Source organism: Podarcis gaigeae (assembly GCF_964106915.1).
Source record: "Podarcis gaigeae genome assembly, chromosome: Z".
NCBI classification, from domain to species: Eukaryota; Metazoa; Chordata; class Lepidosauria; order Squamata; family Lacertidae; genus Podarcis; species Podarcis gaigeae.
This window is the reverse complement of record NC_139691.1, coordinates 50,663,132-50,683,118: the sequence shown is the minus strand read 5'-3', so window position 1 is coordinate 50,683,118 and position 19,987 is coordinate 50,663,132. Positions and strand designations below refer to the sequence as shown.

The 19,987-nt window shown below is 43.1% G+C and overlaps 2 protein-coding genes across 4 annotated transcripts in view; both read right to left on the bottom strand.

Annotated features, from left to right (window-relative positions):
• Positions 1-19,987, bottom strand: part of FHL1 (four and a half LIM domains 1) — a 65,028-nt gene that overhangs the window by 41,012 nt on the left and 4,029 nt on the right. Inside the window, exon 1 of one of the 3 annotated variants that reach the window (XM_083723067.1) lies at positions 12,453-12,587. The exons of the other annotated variants lie outside the window; for them this stretch is intronic. Within the exon in view, the coding sequence (XP_083579193.1) occupies positions 12,453-12,513 (61 nt within the window). The 5' untranslated portion in view covers positions 12,514-12,587. Of the gene's footprint in view, positions 1-12,452; positions 12,588-19,987 lie in introns of those variants that run through there. 3 annotated transcript variants of the gene reach the window in all.
• The window catches only part of LOC310836995 (P2R1A-PPP2R2A-interacting phosphatase regulator 1-like), an 82,128-nt gene continuing 70,551 nt past the window's right edge, over positions 8,411-19,987 (bottom strand). Inside the window, exon 10 of the mRNA XM_083723102.1 lies at positions 8,411-8,438. Within this exon, the coding sequence (XP_083579228.1) occupies position 8,438 (1 nt within the window). The 3' untranslated portion in view covers positions 8,411-8,437. The remainder of the gene's footprint in view (positions 8,439-19,987) is intronic.

Genomic DNA, 19,987 nt, shown 5'->3' with positions numbered 1-19,987 from the left:
CCTAAACAGGACTGCCTTCAGATGTCTTCTAATCGTTCTTTATTCCTTTGACATCTGACGGAAGGATGTTCCACAGGGCAGGCACCACTACTGAGAAGGCCCTCTGCCTGGTTCCCTGTAACTTGGCTTCTAGCAGGGAGGAAACCGCCAGAAGGGAGAGGGACCAGGGTGGAGACGCTCCTTCAGACCTACTGGGCCGAGGCCATTTAGGGCTTTCAAGGTCAACACCGACACTTTGAATTGGGCCCAGAAACGTTCTGAGAGCCAATGTAGGTCTTTCAGGACCGGTGTTATACGTTCTTGGTCAGACTTTATTTTACAGAAAGGTTCGACCTTGTTGGCATCTTCTTCGTATTGACATGCAGAGGAAGGTTTCCTTTTGGAAAGCATTGAATCCTTTTTACAGAAAGGTTCAGCCTCGCTGGCATCCTCTTAACACACTTTGAATTGGGCTTCCTGGGAGTCAATGCAGGTCTTTCAAGACCAGTGTTATGTGGTCTCGGTAGTCCCAGTCCCCAGTCTGGCTGCCGCATTCTGGATTAGTTGTAGTTTCCGGTCACCTTCCAAGGCAGCCCCACGTAGAGCGCATTGCAGTAGTCCAATTGGGAGATAGAAACTAGAGCATTCACTACTATGGCGAGACAGCAGGCAGGAAGGGTCTCATCCTGCATCCCAGATGGAGCCGCCCTGGACACAGAATGGACCTGTACCTCCTTAGGTCAAAAATGACTTCCAGGCTCCACACCTGGTCCTTCAAGGGCACAGTTGCCCCATTCAGGACCAGGGAGTCACCCCCCCCCCACCTACAACAGGACTTCTGTCTTGTCCGGATCCAACCTCAACCTGATAGTCATAACCCGTCCTCCAACCACATCCAGGCACTTGCACTCGACCTTCACCACCTTCCCTGGTTCCGATTTGAACGAGAGTCAGAGGTCTCCCCCCAAAACCCCTCCCCAAAACAACAACTTTGGGCACTTTGTGTTAATACTTTGCGATAAATAAAGGGGTTGGAGCTGCGGTTTGGGCACTCGGTCTCGAAAAGATTTGCCACCACTGGTCTAGGCATGCATAGGCCACCTTTGGCCCGCCAGATGTTTTGGCCTACAACTCCCATGATCCCTATCTAGAAGGACCAGTGGTCAGGGATGATGGGAACTGTAGTCCAAAACATCTGGAGGGCTGAAGGTTGCTTATGCCTGGTCTAGGGTGAAAGTTGCCGCTTTTTTCCAAACATGCTTTGCCGCGAAGCGGCCAAAACCTTCCCATTTTGTGTCACTACATCTCCGACATTTCCAAATAAAGCTTTCTCCCTGTGGCTTCTTCTCTAATGACTAATACACTGGAAACCTCTTCCAAGGCCCCATGCTTATACTTCATTCTCGTTTGGAAAAGCGAGCCAAGTCTCCATTTGTCTCCGTTTTATTACACTTGCCAGGAACTGATATACAACACCAGGCTTCCTCAACTTCAGCCCTCCTGCTGTTTTGAAATTATAATTCCCAGCATCCCTGACCACTGGTCCTGCTAACTAGGAATGATGGGAGTTGCAGCCCAAAAACATCTGGAGGCCCAAGGTTGAGGAAGCCTGAACAACATTATCAAACCTATAGTTATGTAAATTCAACTAGCATGCCCAAAAGATTCTTCTGCAGAAGGAAACTAGATTGATTTTCCTGCTTGATTCATAGAATCATAGAATCATACGTCCCAGAAGATGGAAGCGTTCTCCTTTTGGCTTCTCTGCCTTGCAATTCCCGGTGTCAGAGTGATGCCCATTTATCCTCTGGCACAGGGTTTGGCCTGTTGGTCCAATAGAGAGCCCTGCTGGCATTTGATGACATTTGATTACATTTGATGACATTTGATGGCATTTGATGGCATTTGATGGCATACACAACGTTCGAAGATGAGCCATTCAATAGGCCTGAGATGGGATGTTTGGCATTGTTGGGTCCAGCGATGGTGTTGTCTGGGTGTGAGTGGCAGCAAAGTTGGCACCTGGGTTTATTGCAGCCTCTGGTACCTGTGTCGGGGTATGATTCTGGGTGAGGAGTTGTTATCGCCATCTAGGAAGGTTGCAAATCTCTGAGGCGTTGAACTGTTTTAACTTGGGAGCTGTATGTGATCGCTAGTGGCATTCTGTTATTTTCTCTTTGGGGTCTGTATCGCAGCAAGCGCTCTCTGACAATCTGTCTCACTTTGTCGATCTGTTGTTGAACTTTGAATTCCAAAACACCTGAATCTAGGATCTAAGGCTGTTTGAAAGAAGACCAACATCCAAAGGAATTTTGGCCAAGAATGTGAACTGCTGGGGAAACCCTAGGAGTTTGTCATAGAATCATAGAATCATAGAGTTAGAAGAAACCACAAGGGCCATCGAGTCCAACCCCCTGCCAAGCAGGAAACACCATCAGAGCACTCCTGACATATGGTTGTCAAGCCTCTGCTTAAAGACCTCCAAAGAAGGAGACTCCACCACACTCCTTGGCAGCAAATTCCACTGTCAAACAGCTCTTACTGTCAGGAAGTTCTTCCTAATGTTTAGGTGGAATCTTCTTTCTTGTAGTTTGGATCCATTGCTCCGTGTCCGCTTCTCTGGAGCAGCAGAAAACAACCTTTCTCCCTCCTCTATGTGACATCCTTTTATATATTTGAACATGGCTATCATATCACCCCTTAACCTCCTCTTCTCCAGGCTAAACATGCCCAGCTCCCTTAGCCGTTCCTCATAAGGCATCGTTTCCAGGCCTTTGACCATTTTGGATGCCCTCCTCTGGACACGTTCCAGTTTGTCACTGTCCTTCTTGAACTGTGGTGCCCAGAACTGGACACAGTACTCCAGGTGAGGTCTGACCAGAGCAGAATACAGTGGCACTATTATTTCCCTTGATCTAGATGCTATACTCCTATTGATGCAGCCCTTTCACATGTACTGCTCTCAAGCCAGGAGTCACCCATCTTGTATTTGTGCCTCTCATTCCCCCCCCCCCCCAGTGGAATACTTTACATTTCTCCCTGTTAAAATTCATCTTGTTTGTTTTGGCCCAGTTCTCTAATCTGTCAAGGTCGTTTTGAAGTGTGATCCTGTCCTCTGGGGTGTTAGCCACCCCTCCCAGTTTGGTGTCATCTGCAAATTTGATCAGGATGCCCTTGAGTCCATCATCCAAGTCGTTGATAAAGATGTTGAATAAGACCGGGCCCAAGACAGAACCCTGTGGCACCCCACTAGTCACTCTTCTCCAGGATGAAGAGGAACCATTGGTGAGCACCCTTTGGGTTCAGTCAGTCAGCCAGTTACAAATCCACTGAGTGGTAGCATAGTCAAGACAGCATTTTACCAGCTTCTTTACAAGAATATCATGGGGGACCTTGTCAAATGCTGAAATCAAGGTAGGCTACATCCACTGCGTTCCCTTCATCTACCAGGCTTGTAATTCTGTCAAAAAATGAGATCAGGTTAGTCTGACATGACTTATTTTTCAGAAATCCATGCTGACTATTGGTGATCACAGCATTCCTTTCTAGGTGCTCACAGACTGTTTGCTTAATGATTTGCTCCAGAATCTTCCCTGGTATTGATGTCAGACTGACTGGGCGGTAATTATTTGGGTCCCCTCTTTTCCCCTTTTTGAAAATAGGGACAACATTTGCCCTCCTCCAGTCTGCCGGGACTTCGCCTGTTCTTCAGGAGTTCTCAAAGATGACTGCCAGTGGTTCTGAGATCACATCTGCCAGTTCTTTTAATACTCTTGGATGCAGTTCATCTGGCCCTGGAGACTTGAATACATCTAGACTAGCCAAGTATTCTTGTACTATCTCCTTAGTTATTCTGGGCTGTGTTTCCTCTGCTGAATCATTTGCTCCAAATTCTTCAGGTTGGGCATTGTTTTCTTTATCGGAGAAGACTGAGGCAAAGAAGGCATTGAGGAGTTCAGCCCTTTCTGTGTCCCCTGTTTGCATTTCACCATCTTCTCCTCTGATTCTTTGCATCCCTCAGGTTTAAATACAGAAATAGATTATAGTTTTTTATGAGTCATCATTAATATCTTGACATACAATGGATAACCTTAAAAATCTATGTTGAATCTGGTGGTTTCAAAGGGGTCACTTTAAGACAGGCACCCCCAACCTTTGGCCCTCTTGATGTTTTGGACTACAATTCTCATCATCCCTGACCACTGGTCCTGTTAGCTAGGGATCATGGGAGTTGTAGGCCAAAACATCTGGAGGGCCGCAGGTTGGGGATGCCTGTTTTAAGAGATTAAAAAACTTTGCTGTAGATTGCTGCCACCTGTAACAAGAACTAACACTGTGTCTCTCTAGAAAAGTAAACATAGGATTGCTGTTTGTTTACTGTGGGATCCGCCATGTCACTTGTCCCATGTCTCTGATACACAAAATATGGCATGGAGATCCATGCATGTTATGTTTTATTTCTTAATTTGTTAAAAAAAAACCTACAGGCAGCCCTGTTTAGGGAAGCTTTTAATGTCTGGTGCACTATTGTATTTTAATATTTTGTTTGTTTTATTAATATGTATTATTTAAAGTATGCATGGCTGATGAAGCCTGGCAAGGCGAAACAAGGTGTTATTCCGGGAATCCTTGTCTTAAGTTCTTTTGTGTGATACCTGCATACAGCAACTATATTTTGCAAAGGCATATGTTAAGATCTTTTGTATCTTTTCTCTTATACCTGCATACAATAACTATACTTTGCAAAGGTGTACGTGGAACCTTACAAATAAAAAGTTCATTTTCTGCGAGTACCGCTTCTTAAAGTTGTCACGTCTGACACTTGCATTCGTAAAGACGTACTGTATGTGGAACACAAAAAAAGCTTCTATTTGGACATTACGTATGTAAGAAAGGATCTATTTGTATTTCCTGTTCAGAATGGTGGTTTTTAATTGCTTCTACTTAATTTGATAATGTGAATAGAGGTATGTTTATATGATGTATAAATAATTCATGTAGTTAAACACAGTCAGGAACTGATACACACCTATCAAAATTAGTTTTATTTCCCATTGGGCAGCGGCCGCAGACACATTGCTGGCTCAGGATTCTCTCCCAGCCGAGGTGAAGCAATGTGGCCTTTTCTAAAGTGAGCCTCCATGGTTTTACTAGCGCTCCTTGCCTCAATTTTCCTTGGTGCCTTGTCTCCTTGCCTTAGTCCCCCGCCTGGTTCCTGATACACTTTCCAGCATAGCCCCAAAGCAGTTGCTTTTGCAATACCACCAACTGCCCCAAACAGAGGGTCGTGATGAGGGTCAAGCTGAAGGGTGCAAGGAATCTCCCACCTTTAAGCCTGAAAGGTGGGAGTGAGGGGGTTAAATTGGTAACGATGAAATGGGCACAAGATATAGGACATCATGTACAAATGGAGGGTTGGGAAAAGTTACGGAGAATGAATTTAATATTCACTGATTGCATACTAGGTTCATAATTTATTTATTTATTAAATGACTGCTCCAAAGGTCTTCTCTTTCTACACTAGGGATTATATAGCTATATCTGAAATTTCATGCATCTCAGTTAATATCTTGACCCTGCTCCACTGAATTGACATTTCAGCCTTCACGACAATATAGGAAAACGGCTATTTTCATGAAGGAGGGTCCCTAGTGTAGTACCTTTGGAGAAGGCATTTTCAAAAAAAGGTTTTTCATGAACCACCCTATTGTACGCTGCTAAAAGATAATTATATGAAAATGTTGTATAGAGGGTACATTACAGGATTAAAAAATCACAGAGTTTAAAACTGGCAGTGATCTACCCCCTTTTGGGGGGGTTCAGGTCAAACCTGTTGAGCTTCTTTGGGGTGAGCTTGTGATCTATGACAGACGTCCAGTGATCTACCGGTAGATCACGATCTGCCTATTGGGCCTGCCTGTAATATAGGAAGAAATGATTTGATCCTAAACTTATCTCTTGAAGAAAGTGCATCTAAGGCCCTAAGCTTCAGCCGACTTAGCCCCCTAGACATAAATCTGGCACTGGTGGAGACCGTAATACAGGGGTGAGCAAGCTTTTTCGGCAGGGTCTGGTCCCTCAGACCTTGTGGGGGGCCGGACTAGATTTTGGGGGGGAAATATGAATGAATTCCTATGCCCCACAAATCACCCAGAGATGCATTTTAAATTAAAGGACACATTATACTTATGTCAAAACATGCCCATTCCTGAACCGTCCGCTGGCCAGATTGAGAAGCCGATTGGGCCGGATCTGGTCCCCGGGTCTTAGTCTGCCTATCCATGGCATAATAGAAGGGAGAGAAGAGGGAAGAGGGAAAGCACAAGGCTTGGAGGAGGAGTCAAAGCTGCTGCTGAATTATGGCCCCCAGCCAAACTGTCTTTAGCAAACACCTCTCAGCGAATGGTCAGGAATGTTCCTTCTCAGCAACAGGTGGGATTGGCCAAAGCTAAAGAGAATTTCAGACCTGAAGGTTCACAGAGAGGAGAAGCACATGGCAAACATCTAAAAGGAACTGAAAAATCTCTCCCTCTCCCTCTCTCTCCTTCCTTCCTTCTTTCCTTCCTTCCTTTCTCTCTCTCTCCCTCCCTCCCTCCCTCTCCCTCTTCTGTCATGGGAAGAGCCCCTGGTTATCAAACCTTCAGAGGTACAGAAGGGGCACTGGGGGAAAAACTACGCAGCTTTCTCTCCTGATCCACCACAGCTCAGCTGTGAAAAGAGCAGAATCGCATTGAATGAGTTGCTCATGACTCCTCGACCTAACCTACCTATCATCTATCTATCACCTATCTATTTATCATCTATCTATCTTATATCTATCTATCATCTAATCTATCATCTTATATTTTCTATCTACAGTGGTACCTGAAACTGTTCTCATCCTGAAGCAAAGTTCTTAACCCGAGGTACTATTTCTGGGTTAGCGGAGTCTGTAACCTGAAGCGTCTGTAACCTGAAGCATATGTAACCCGAGGTACCACTCTATCTATCTATCTATCTATCTATCTATCTATCTATCCATCTATGCCAGTGCAGGATTTAAGTATGAGCTCAACAAGCTGTAGCTTAGGGCCCCACTCTCTCTCAGGACTGGTGTTATATGGTCTCTGCAGCCGCTCCCAGTCCCCAGTCTGGCTGCCGCATTCTGAATTAGTTGTAGTTTCTGGGTCACCTTCCAAGGCAGCCCCACATAGAGTGCATTGCAGTAGTCCAAGCGGGAGATAACCAGAGCATGTGCCACTCTGGCAAGACAGTCAGTGGGCAGAGAGGGTCTCATCCTGCATCCCAGATGGACCTGCCCTGGACACAGAATGGACCTGTACCTCCATGGATCCAAAATGACCCCCAGGCAGCACACCCGGTCCTTCAGGGATACAGTTGCCCCATTCAGGACCAAGGAGTCCCCCACACCCAGCAGCCCCCTGCCCCCCCCCAAGAAGAGTACTTCTGTCTTGTCAGGATTTAACCTCAATCTGCTCTATCATATAAGGAAGGAAAGTGGGTACAAACAGCTCTTTGAGGGGGAGGGAATTCCCATCCTTCACGCAGGTATCAAAGCAGAAGTTTGGAACAATGTCCGCCTGCTGCAGCATCATCCATCTCTGTCCAATACATCATTTTCACTGGTACCCCAAAGGGATGAACCAGCAGGAATATTTTGGGGGCAACTGGGATGGCAATGGTCACATCGTGTCTGTCGTTTGTTACAAAGGCAGACAAAGTTTTTTGAGAGCCCTAAACATCAAGATCCTATGGGAAGGATTAAGCGGAAAGGTTACCCTGCAAATAGTCGGCGTGGCAGCCAAAGCGAGCCAAATGGTGTTCTAAAATGAGCTGCTGGGCTGCGAGCCACTAAACAGCCCCACAAGAACATGCAAATATTTTGTTCCAACTTGAATAATCGCGTTAATCCCTTTGTCACGCAGCCAACCTTAGAGCTTAGTTTCCATGGTGTTTGGAAGACAACTTGGCACACACAGAAGGAGGCAGCAAGATGAAATGTTTGGCCTCCCATAGTTGCTGCTACTCAAAATAGAGCATGAAGGACCAGGTGTGCAGCCTGGACACCATTTTGGACTCAGAGGTGTTTATGAAGGCGCTGGTCCATTCTGTGTCCAGGGCAGCCCCATTTGGGACACAGGATGAGACCCGACCTGGCCAGAGTGGCGCATGCTCTGGTTATCTCCCGCTTGGAGTACTGCAATGCACTCTTCGTGGGGCTACCTTTGAAGGTGGCCCAGAAACTACAACTAATCCAGAATGCGGCAGCTAGACTGGTGAATGGGAGTGGCCCCTGAGACCACATAACACCAGTCCTGAGAGACATGTATTGGCTCCCAGGACGTTTCCAGGCACAACTCAAAGTGTTGGTGCTGAGCTTGAAAGCTCTAAATGGCCTGGTAGAGGAAACTTTCCTCTGGTTGTCACTATTAAGAGGATGCCAGCAAGGTTGAACCTTTCTGTAAAATAAAAGTTTTAAATCAAGTCTCACCAAGGCCATATAATACCAGTCCTGAAAGACCTGCATTGGCTCCCGAGACTTTTCTGGGCACAATTCAAAGTCTCAGTGCTTACCTTGAAAGCCTTTAATGGCCTCAGCCCAAGAGACCTGAAGGAGCATCTCCACCCCGGACACCGGGGTCCCTCTTCCGAGGGCCTTCTGGTTGTTCCCTCCCTGTGAGAAGTGAGGTTACAGGGATCCAGGCAGAGGGCCTTCTCGGTAGTGGCCCTGTGGAACGCCCTCCCATCAGATGTCAAAGAAATAACTATCTCACTTTTAAAGGACATCTGAAGGCAGCCCTGTTTCGAGAAGTTTTTAATGACTGGTGTTTCAATGTATTTTTAACCTTCTGTTGGAAGCTGCCCAGAGTGGCTGGAAAAACCCAGCCAGATGGGTGGGGTAGAAATAATAAATTGTTACTACTACTACTACTACTATTATTATTATTATTATTATTATTATTATTATTATTATTAGACTGAGCTAGGGAGGCCATGTTCTGACCCCCACGTCTCTGGGGCTGCAGACCAAACTGCATCATTTTCAATCCGGAGATTGATCAACAACAAAAGTGTGGATTCTTCTCCCTGTCCTCCTCTTTGCAGTTATTTTAACTGCATGCCAGGAACTGTGTCTGCTTGGCTGGGACCCCAACATAAGCTTCTGTGATATAAATCACATTTTATTTTTATGCAGCTTGTCTGGCCGGCTTGCTAGGCAGGCAGGTCAAAGGCTGGGCAGGGCGCCAGGGGCAGAGGTTTCCCAAAAGGTCTCCATTGCATTGCAGTGAACATGCAGCTCTCACTCTGCGTGTGCCAACTGGGGGCCTGGCACAGCCCTGCCCTTTTATGGACCTTGGTTGTCTCGTCTGGGACCCCTAAACGTATTTTTATTGCATTTCTCCATCGTTCAGGGCGAAGGGTTTTCTGTCCACAGCAGGAATCTTAAGAGCCATGGAGTTTTTTGGGGGGCGGCAGGTCAGGGCCGTCTTGACCCAGGGGCGCAAGGGGCGTGGGGCACCTGGGCGCCAAATTCTGGGGTGCATGGAAGCTGCCTAATCTCTTAACTATCTACCTGTTATGAAAGAATCAATCATTTTGATCAAGCTAGAAAAACAAAAAATATATAGTAGGGCGGTTCATAAAAAACCTTATTTTTTAAGACCTGCTCCCAAGGTTTTATCTTACTACACTAGGGATTATATAGCTATTTCTGAAATTTCAAGCATATCAGTTAATATCTTGACCCTGCTCCACTGAATTGACATTTCAGCCTTCACGACATAGGAAAATGGCCAAGTAAACAGCTATTTTCATGGAGGAAAACTGGACATTATTATTATTATTATTATTATTATTATTATTATTATTATTATTATTATTATTTTATTCTCTCTCTCTCTCTCTCTCTCTCTCTCTCTCTCTCGACTGCATCAGACAAACATGGCTACCTACCTGAATCTGATGTTTGTAGTTGTTTTAACTGCACATCTGGAACCGTGGCTGCTTGGCTGGGACCATAGTACTCTTTCCTAAGCTTCTGTGATGATATAAATCCCATTTTATTTTTATGCAGCTCGTCTGGCTGGCTAGGCAGAGGTTTTCCAAAAGGTCTCCATTATGTTGCAGTGAACATGAAGCCCTCGCTCTGCATGTGCCAACCTGGGCCCTGGCACAGCCCTGCCCTTTTATGGACCTTGGTTGTCTCATCCGGGACCCCTAAACATACTTTTATTGCAGGGGATTTCCCTTTCTCCCTCTTTTAAAATTATCTTTTATTTGCTTCTCACATTACTACTTTGATCCATTCAAAAGAAAACACCTTTTAACATTTTTTGCCGTACGTTGTATATATATGTATCCAAACATCCTTCTGCAATTTCACCCTTAGTGTCCCTATGACCTTCCCTCCACCCATGCTTGGCCCCATTAGATTGATTTCTACAGTATATCCTTTATTTGTGTTCAAACAGTATACTGTATTTTTCCGTGCCTTCTGGCAGTTCCCTCATTGCAAGAAGCAAAGCTACAGGGAACCAGGCAGAGGGTCTTCTCGGTAGTGGCGCCCACCCTGTGGAACGCCCTCCCATCAGATGTCAAAGCGATAAACAACTACCTGACAGTCAGAAGACATCTTAAGGCTGTTCAGGGAAGTTTTCAATGTGTGACATCTTAGTGTATTTTTGGTCTCTGTGGAAGCCGCCCAGAGTGGCTGGGGAAACCCAGCCAGATAGGCGGGGTACAAATAATAAATATTATTATTATTATTATTATTATTATTATTATTATTATTATTCTTAGACTAGGTTTCCCCCCTAAAAAATAATGTCAAAAATTAGGGGGGCGTCTTGTACATGGATCTCTCCCCCCCCCCCATTTTCTTAAATCTGAGTCCCGAAAAATAGGGGGCATCTTATACATGGGGGCATCTTATAGACAGAAAAAAAATGTACTTTAGATATTAGCCCATATAATCTTGTAGCTCTTTCTATTGTAACTTTGTGGATTTCAGTCTAAACAATTTCATTCGGAACACTGTTTTCCCATAGATTCATCTACACATTCCCACTCTTTCTTTAAGTTTTGGTTAGAATGTAATCTGATTGCTGTCATCATTTTGGCCAATTCAATGAATTCACAAAATTCAATTTGCCCTTCTGCCACTGAAAGGACTTTATCTCCCTTCCAGTTTTTTGCCACCCAAATCCTGGAGGCGTATAAGAATTTTTTTTCTTGTTGTTGGGGATGTCCCTATTCCTAGAAGAAAGGCTTCTCGGCCAGACAATCCATTTAGAGAGATGGGAAAGGTTATGGAAAACCGATATAAACTTTACAGCCTGCTATCTGATTAAAGAGAATATAATGAAGATGTTCTATCGTTGGTACCTCACCCCAGTAAAATTATCAAAGATGTACAAAAAGCACTCAAATCTCTGCTGGAGGGAGGTGGGGACAATGTGCCACATGTGGTGTAAGGTGGTTAAACAGTTTTGGATTGTGATACATGAAGAGCTCAAAAAGATACTTAGGAGTTCAATTTCTAAAAAGCCAGAATGTTTTCTGCTGGGCTTAATATCTAGTGACATCCCCAAGGATAAAAGAATGTATTCCTTTATGCAACAGCAGCGGCCAGAATATTAGTGGCAAAAAACCGGAAAACAGACAAAATTCCAGAATTACTAGAATGGCAAGCTAAACTTTGTGAATTTGCAGAGATGGCAAAGTTAACAGCAACAATTAGAGGCTGTGCTAATAAATTTTTTTATAAAGAGTGAGAATGTGTAAAGGATCACATGAAAAGAGTTGGCTTCGGAGTCTAAAATTGATATGCAATAGTTTAAAGGGCTCAAGATTATAGGATGATATTAAAACAAATATGGAACAACAAATATAAACAGCTGTTAACTCAACAACAAAAACAGCAACAACAGTATGTAAAGAAGATCGTACATGGGTGAAGGGAAGCAACAAGTTTAGGGGGAAGGAGGTGAGGGCATTAATTGAAAAATTGTTAAAGATATATATGGGACCTAAGAGATTAAGGATAAGGAACCAAAAGGAGACAGAAATTAAGGAATAGTAAAATAAGGGAATCTGAGAAGAATCAGTACAAATGAAAATACGAGACTCAAGATTTTGTTATATACTGTTTTGTCTTGGATGTGAAGTCTTTTGTTGTAAAGATTGCACATAAAATGAATAAAGAAGTGTTACCCGGGGTGGGGGGAGAGAGAAGAAAGGCTTCTGGTCTTTTTTCAAATGTCATTTTGAACACCCATTAAAATTCTTCGTAAATATTACCCAAGAACTTTTTGATTTAATCGCATTGGGGCGGGGAATTTTCAGTCTGCAGGAGGACTCTTAACAACCATGGAGGGGTTTTTTGTTGGGGGGGGGTGGCATGTACTACTAGCTGAGACCCTCCACCCATTTCCTCCCAAGCCACAAAACTAATAGCATCCCCCAGAAATTGCCTTCGTCGTTGACATCCGTTTCCGCGTTTCCGCTTCCTTCACCATCATTTTTCTCGCACATGTGGGTGACCTCGGTGAAGCCTCTGGGCTCTGTGTTCTCCTTTGGGTGTTCTCAGTGACAGTGAGGAGAGAAGATGTCACAGTTAACAGGAGATGGAGGACCAGGGAGGCATCCGTGGTTGCTTAGCAACCACCTATCGGATGCCACCAAGGCCTCCGAGAGGAGGCTGGTGGTGCAAATGGGTATTCCCTGGTCTCCCACTACTTTGGGTGAGGTGGACTTTCTTTCCTTCTCTTTTTATAGTAATATTGATTAAATTTCCATTTTAACAATCTAATAAATACCACATTAAAAACATTCCAAATGATAAAATCACCAAATGATCCAAATATTAAGCCAAATAGTAAGTCTTTAGTTGACTTCCCATGCTCTGAGGTTTGGGGGGGGGGGGCATGATGGTGATTTCACATTTGTGCGGCTTATCATAATTAGTCCAGGTCATTCCAATAAAACATTCCGATCTTGATCCTTCGTTTATTTTTAACAGACTCTGAGTTCGTCTGGCAAGTGGGTTGGACCAATGTCATATGTTTCTGTGTGGATATTTATTTTCTTTATTTCTCTCTTTATATTCTTTGTAGTCCAACAGTTTGTCCGTGGCATGTCTCTTTCTCTTTCTTGTGCCTGTGACTTTCCACTGCGACGCGTCCCAAGGTGGAGGAAATCTGGCTTTCTGCCATTTGTATCAGGCATATGTCCAAACTTCTTTGTTTTATCTCCTTCCATGACAAATCAGCCTGCACTTTGGCTAGAAACCATCATTTCCATCATCTATTCTTATAAATCCGTTGAAGGTAATTGCAAAATTCACAAATCATTTCCATGCAGGTAATTTGATAGCTAGACTATAATCATAACAATGATGAAATACTCTTTCTTTCTTTCCCCTCCCACATACGCACATAAACAATCAGGCACGCAGTCCTTACAGGGAGGTTGGCCAAATAAGATAGCAAATATGAAGTATATAAAAAAGAAATAATGGAGGCACATGCCCCCCTTCCATTCCGACATAGGGTGAGGTGGACTTTCAGTACAGAATCAGGTAGATAGCTGTGTTGATCTGACGCATTCGAAATATATTAAAAAATAAAAACATTGTCCAGTAGCAGCTTAGAGACCAACTAAGTTTGTTCTTGGTATAAGCTTTTGGGTGCATGTTTCAGTGTATCTGAAGAAGTGTGCTTGCACATGAAAGCTTAGACCCAGAACAAACTTAGTTGGTCTCTAAGGTGCTACTGGACAATTTTTTCAGTACAGAAGTTAGAAAGCCAAGAATATAGGACTGCACTTGAGAGAGCCTGGCCAGCAAGGCAGTGTAGCCCTGCCCTTTTCCTGAGGATTCCAGATTTCCTTTCTGGTTAGTTAAAAGCATGGGTAGGCAACTTAAGGCCCGGGGGCCGGATCTGACCCAATCACCTTCTAAATCCGGCCCGCAGACGGCCTGGGAATCAGCGTGTTTTTACATGAGTAGAATGTGTCCTTTTATTTAAAATGCATCTCTGGCTTATTTGTGGGGCATAGGAATTCGTTTATTTCCCCCCCTCCCTTAAAATATAGACTGGCCCCCACAAGGTGAAGTAAACAGCTATTTTTGTGGAGGAGGGTTGAGATATTAACTGATATGCATGAAAATTCAGATATAGCTATATAATCCCTAGTGTGGTAAAATAAGACCTTTGGAGTAGGCATTTTCAAAAAAAAGTTTTTTATGAACCGCCCTACCGTACAAGCGGTGGGTTGGCGCTTTAAATTGGCCATTGGCAGCTGCCCCGGCCGCCCAAAATAAAACTGAGATTAAAGTGACTCATCCGTTTACAATGGATTCATTCCTTGACACCGCGGAGGTCAAGAGAAGATACAGAGAGGAACGTTTCACCACAAGCCAGTGAGGGCTGAAGAAACCAGAGAGGGAGGGAGGGGGCAGCCACCCAAATATTTTGGCAGCAATGGAGGCGAGAGGAGAAAGAGAGAGAGAGAAAGAGAGAGAGAGAGAGAGAGAGAGAGAGAGAGAGAGAATGTGCAGTCGCTATGCATGAATATCCCAGAGCAGTGGGGAAAGCTATGGAGGCGAGATATTAGATTGACTGCCTGTTACACAATTAAGGAGAACCGAATGAAAATGATGCACAGGTTGGACAGGACCCCAACCGGAGTTGCTAAAACGTACAAATTAAAATCCAACTGAAGTTGGAGATTCAACAGAGCAGAAGGAACGATGTTTCCCATATGGTGGGGATGCGAAAAAGGGGGGGGCGGTGGTCTGGAATACAATTTATGAAGAACTAAAAAAGATGTTTGAAACATCCTTTGAGAAAAGGCCAGAAGCATTCCTAACAGGTATTGTTACAAAAGACATCCTGAATGATAAGAAAAGTGTGTTTCTAAATGCCGCTGGCAGGTTGTTGATAGCTAAAAATTGGAATAGAGGATTGGTTAAACAAATTACCGCACCTAGTTTTTGGAGGAGGAAAACAAGAAAAAAAAATATTCTGAATCTCAGAATCCAGAACAGCAAGAGGGATCTCTGCGCAGTGAAAGCAGCAATCCCTCCTGCTGTTCTGGCTTCTGTTCTGGCTGCACAGCCTGCATTTGCTCCATAAGACGCACACACATTTCTTACTTCTTAGGAGGAAAAAAGTGAGTCTTATAGAGCAAAAAATACGGTATGTGAATTTAAAGAACCGGATAAAATGACAGCGGCCATTGGACTTCAGTCGAATCAAAAACTCAATATGGAACTGATTAGAACAAGCATGTCCAACAGGCAGATCGTGACCTGAACCCCAAAAAACGGGGCTTTCCCTCCTAATAAAAGCTCAACAACTCTGACCTAGATCCCTATCAGTTTTTCACTGTGAGTAGATCACAGTCTCTTGGGAGTTGGCCACCCCTGGCTTAGAAGAATATATGACAAAACATTGTTCCAATTTCTTGATATGTATGGACTGAGTTTGTAAAGTTTGGGGAAGTTATTGTAAGACTGTAAGATCATTCTGGGGGTTCAAGTAACCACTATACAGTATATATAAAAAACACAACAACTAGTTTAAAATATACCAAGAAGGTCTAGCTGTAGTGGAGGGAAGCCATGATAACAGAACAAGATAGACACAGAATGGAAAACGGGAACTTTATCAATATCACATCTTACATTGTATATTCTATATATCTTAGAGCATAGATTCCATGTTATAATAATCAAATGAAATAAAGACTTGCAATATGAATATGAATATATATATAATTAATGGTGGTTCATAATTTTTTTTTTTTTAAATGCGTGCTCCCAAGGTCTTATCTTACCACACTAGGGATTATATAGCTATATCTGAAATTTCATGCATATCAGTTAATAACTCCATGAAAATAGCTGTTTACTTGGCCATTTTCCTATGTCGTGAAGGCTGAAATGTCAATTCAGCAGAGCAGGGTCAAGATATTAACTGATATGAATGAAATTTCAGATATAGCTATATAATCCCTAGTGTAGTAAGATAAGACCTTGGGAGCAGGCATTTTTTTTATCTAAAAAAAAGTTTTTTATGAACCGCCCTAAATATATATATCCCAGAGCAGCTGCCGGCCACTAATGGGAGAGACCGTCCAAAACCTCTGGAGGGCACCAAATTGGGAAAGGCTGCCCAAGAGTTAGAGCACACACAGGCACAGCCCAGGTGACTTAAAACACTCTGGCTGCTGGTCCCTTGTAAATAGCTGCTTTCCATATGTCCTTTTCCTGCATGGGGTGGAGTAGTCTTGATGCCTTACTAAAAAAAGGTTGTGTCAAGGCCTACATCGACGTGGCACAGTTTGTGCAATTCACAATTTGTGCCAATGGGGTTTTCAAACTAAACTGCCACAGCAGGGCCCCCCAATCTGGACTGGCACCTTGGCACAGGCTGGTGTGTGTGTGTGTGTTCCTGCCCAGGAACCTATGTCCCCACTATGGAAGGATGTGGGGATCCAGAATTGGCCTCCAAAGTCATGGTTAAAACCGTATTTATGGAAGACAATCTTACTTGGCTAAAAAAAAATAAGATCTTCCAAAAAAACCTACAAACGCCTGTGTTTCCTTCTAACAGACACGACACAAAAGGAAAAGGGAGGATGAGGGAGGAAGAAAAGAGCAAACTCTAGGTCCTGGAGGTGCTCTTGAACATGATTAGAGGAGACCGGTTGGTGGAAGGAATTCAGGTCGGAGCGAAACAGTATAAACTTAAAGCATTTGCAGATGACCTAGTATTGACCCTACAGGAGCCAGAGTCTAGTACGAAAAGGGTATTACAATTGATTCAGGAGTTTGGTCGGGTGGCGGGATTTAAACTTAACAAGCAGAAAACCAAGGTTTGGGGGGAAAAAATTGACACCTTTAGAATCAGAAAGGTTTCAGAAAGAGACAGAGTTAAATGTGGTTAAAAAAGTAAGATACCTAGGGGTAAACATAACAGCGAAGAATATGAGTCTATTTAAGGATAACTATGAAAAGTGTTGGTCTGAAATTAAAAGGGATTTAGAAGTTTGGTCAAGATTGAAACTTTCCTTGTCAGGACGAATTGCTGCTATAAAGATGAATGTATTGCCAAAGATGTTGTTTTTATTTCAGACTTTACAGATTGTGGATAAAATGGAGTGTTTTGGGAGGTGGCAAAGAGATATCTCCAAATTTGTCTGGCAGGGCAAAAAGCCCAGAATTAAGTTTAAGATACTAACTGATGCTAAAGAAAGAGGGGGCTTTGCCCTGCCAGACTTAAAGCTGTACTATGAATCAGCAGCTTTCTGCTGATTGAAAGATTGGCTGCTTCTTGAAAACACTGATGTTTTAGATTTGGAAGGATTCAACAACGTTTTTGGATGGCATGCAAATTTGTGGTATGACAAGGTTAAAATTCATAAGGCTTTCAAGAACCATATTGTCAGGAAAGCAGTGTTCAATGTCTGGATAAAATATAAAGACTTATTGGAAAATAAGACCCCAAGGTGGTTATCACCAATGGAAGCTAAGGCCCGGAAAAGACTCAATATGGAGGTCAAATGGCCGAAATATTGGGAAATAATAGAAAAAGATGGAGATAATTGGAGGTTGCAGAGTTTGGAGAAATTAAAAGATAAAGTGCGAGATTGGTTACATTATGCTCAGATCAAAGAAGTTTTTAAGTTGGATAAAAAGATAGGATTCCAGGTGGAAAAATCAAAGTTAGAAACGGAATTGTTAGAACCTAAGACTAAGGTACTTTCAAGAATGTATAATTTGCTGCTAAAATGGAATACACAAGATGAAACGGTCAAATCGGCTATGATAAAATGGGCACAGGACATAGGGTATAATATTATGTTTGCTGCCTGGGAAAGGTTATGGACCACCGGTTTGAAATTCATGGCATGTAATGCCTTGAAAGAAAATATTATGAAAATGATATATAGGTGGTACATGACCCCAGTCAAGCTTGCAAAAATATACCATTTGTCTGATAATAAATGTTGGAAATGTAAAGAAACTGAAGGAACGTTCTTTCACCTCTGGTGGACCTGCCCTAGAGTTAAGGCTTTCTGGGAAATGATATATAATGAGTTGAAAAAGGTATTTAAGTATACCTTCCCTAAGAAACCAGAGGCCTTTCTTTTGGGCATCGTCAGCCAGAGGGTGTTAAAGAAGGACCGAACATTTTTTATGTATGCAACAACAGCAGCAAGGATACTTCTCGCTAAATACTGGAAAACCCAAGATTTGCCCACACTGGAAGAATGGCAGATGCAACTGATAGACTATATGGAGCTTGCAGAAATGACTGGCAGAATCCGAGACCTGGGAGAGGAAGCAGTGGAAGAGGATTGGAAGAAATTCAAGGACTATTTACAAAAATATTGTAAATTGTATGAATGTTAAGAAAGATGTAAGATTATCAACAATATGGCACCAATAAGTTAGTTAAAAGGAATATGAAGATAAATGAAAATATAAGAAAATATAAATTTTGGATAAATATTATGTTAAAACTAAGCTTTTAAGGTTTGGGTTAAATTATCTAAAATTAGGGATACAATATCAGAAAATTATAATATACGAATTGAAACAAGGTGATAAATTGATGGATAAAGTTCGAAAATTTGGAACGCAGGAACGAGAGATGCGAGGAAGTCCAAAGAAGTGATGAAAATGGCTTCCTGGATATTGGAAAAAATTATATGTTATTTTGTTTGTTCTTTCTATTGTTCTAAGAAAATCTTTAATAAATATTTATATATAAAAAAAGAGCAAACTCTAGCACTAGATTTGGGTTACGAAGTTTTTGCAAAGGCCAGCAGGAGTGGACAAATTGGGAGTGGCATAATCCTGGCATAATTAGCAGCTGAATCCCATCATCTGATTCCTATGCATATTTACTCACTGCAGCCTAAGCCTTTAAGTTGACATCGGAACTTGGACACATTTAGGAATGTGAAAGGAGCTGTTCGTCTTTGTTACTGCTGCCGCCACTGTAACCCTAAACACATCTACAGTGGTACCTCTAGATACGAACGGGATCCGTTCCGGAGCCCCATTCGCATCTAGAGGTAAACATATCTAGTGATGGCACGTCTGCACACATGCGGGTCACTTTTCGCCACTTCTATGCATGCACATGATGTCATTTTGAGCGTCTGCACATGCGGCAAAACCCGGAAGTAACGCGCTCCGTTACTTCTGGGTTGCCGCAGAGCACAACTCGAACGCACTCAACTTGAAGTGTATTTAACCCGAGGTATGACTGTATTTCTCTTCCAGGCACAACCCTAAAACGATTCAAGCCATATTTGGTTCCAAAATTTGGAACTCGGCTCTTTGCTTTCCAAACCACTCTAAATATCTTCACAGAAGCTTACGAAAAGCTTGGCCTGTCGCTTCACATGCAAAAAACCAAAGAGCTGCACCAACAAGCACAAAATAATACCTCTGCAGCACCACAAATCCAGCTCAATGGTGTAATGTTGGAAAGTGTTGATCACTTCTCCTACCTAGGGAGTTATCTTTCCATAAGGGCCGACATTGATGCCGAAATCCACCACTGCCTGAGCTCTGCGAGTGCGGCTTTCTCCCGAATGAAGAGCAGAGTGTTTGAGGACTGGGACATTTGCAGGGAAACCCAAATTTGCTATGGTACTACCAACCTGTCTGCTTGTGAAACATGGACCGCTTATCAACGCCATCTCCAACTCCTCGAAAGATTCCATCAACAGGGTCTCCAAAAAGTTTGGGAAGACACAGGAGAACTAATGCCAGCGTACTGGAAGAAGCAAAGATCGCCAGTGTTGAAGCAATGATTCTTCAACATCAACTTTGGACTGGTCATGTTGTATGGATGCCTGATGATCGTTTTCCAAAGCAACTACTCTATTCCAAACTTAAAAATGGAAAGCATAATGCTGGTGGTTCACAAAAGCGGTTGAAAGATCTAAAGGCAGATCTTTAAAAATGTAGTATAAACACTGACAA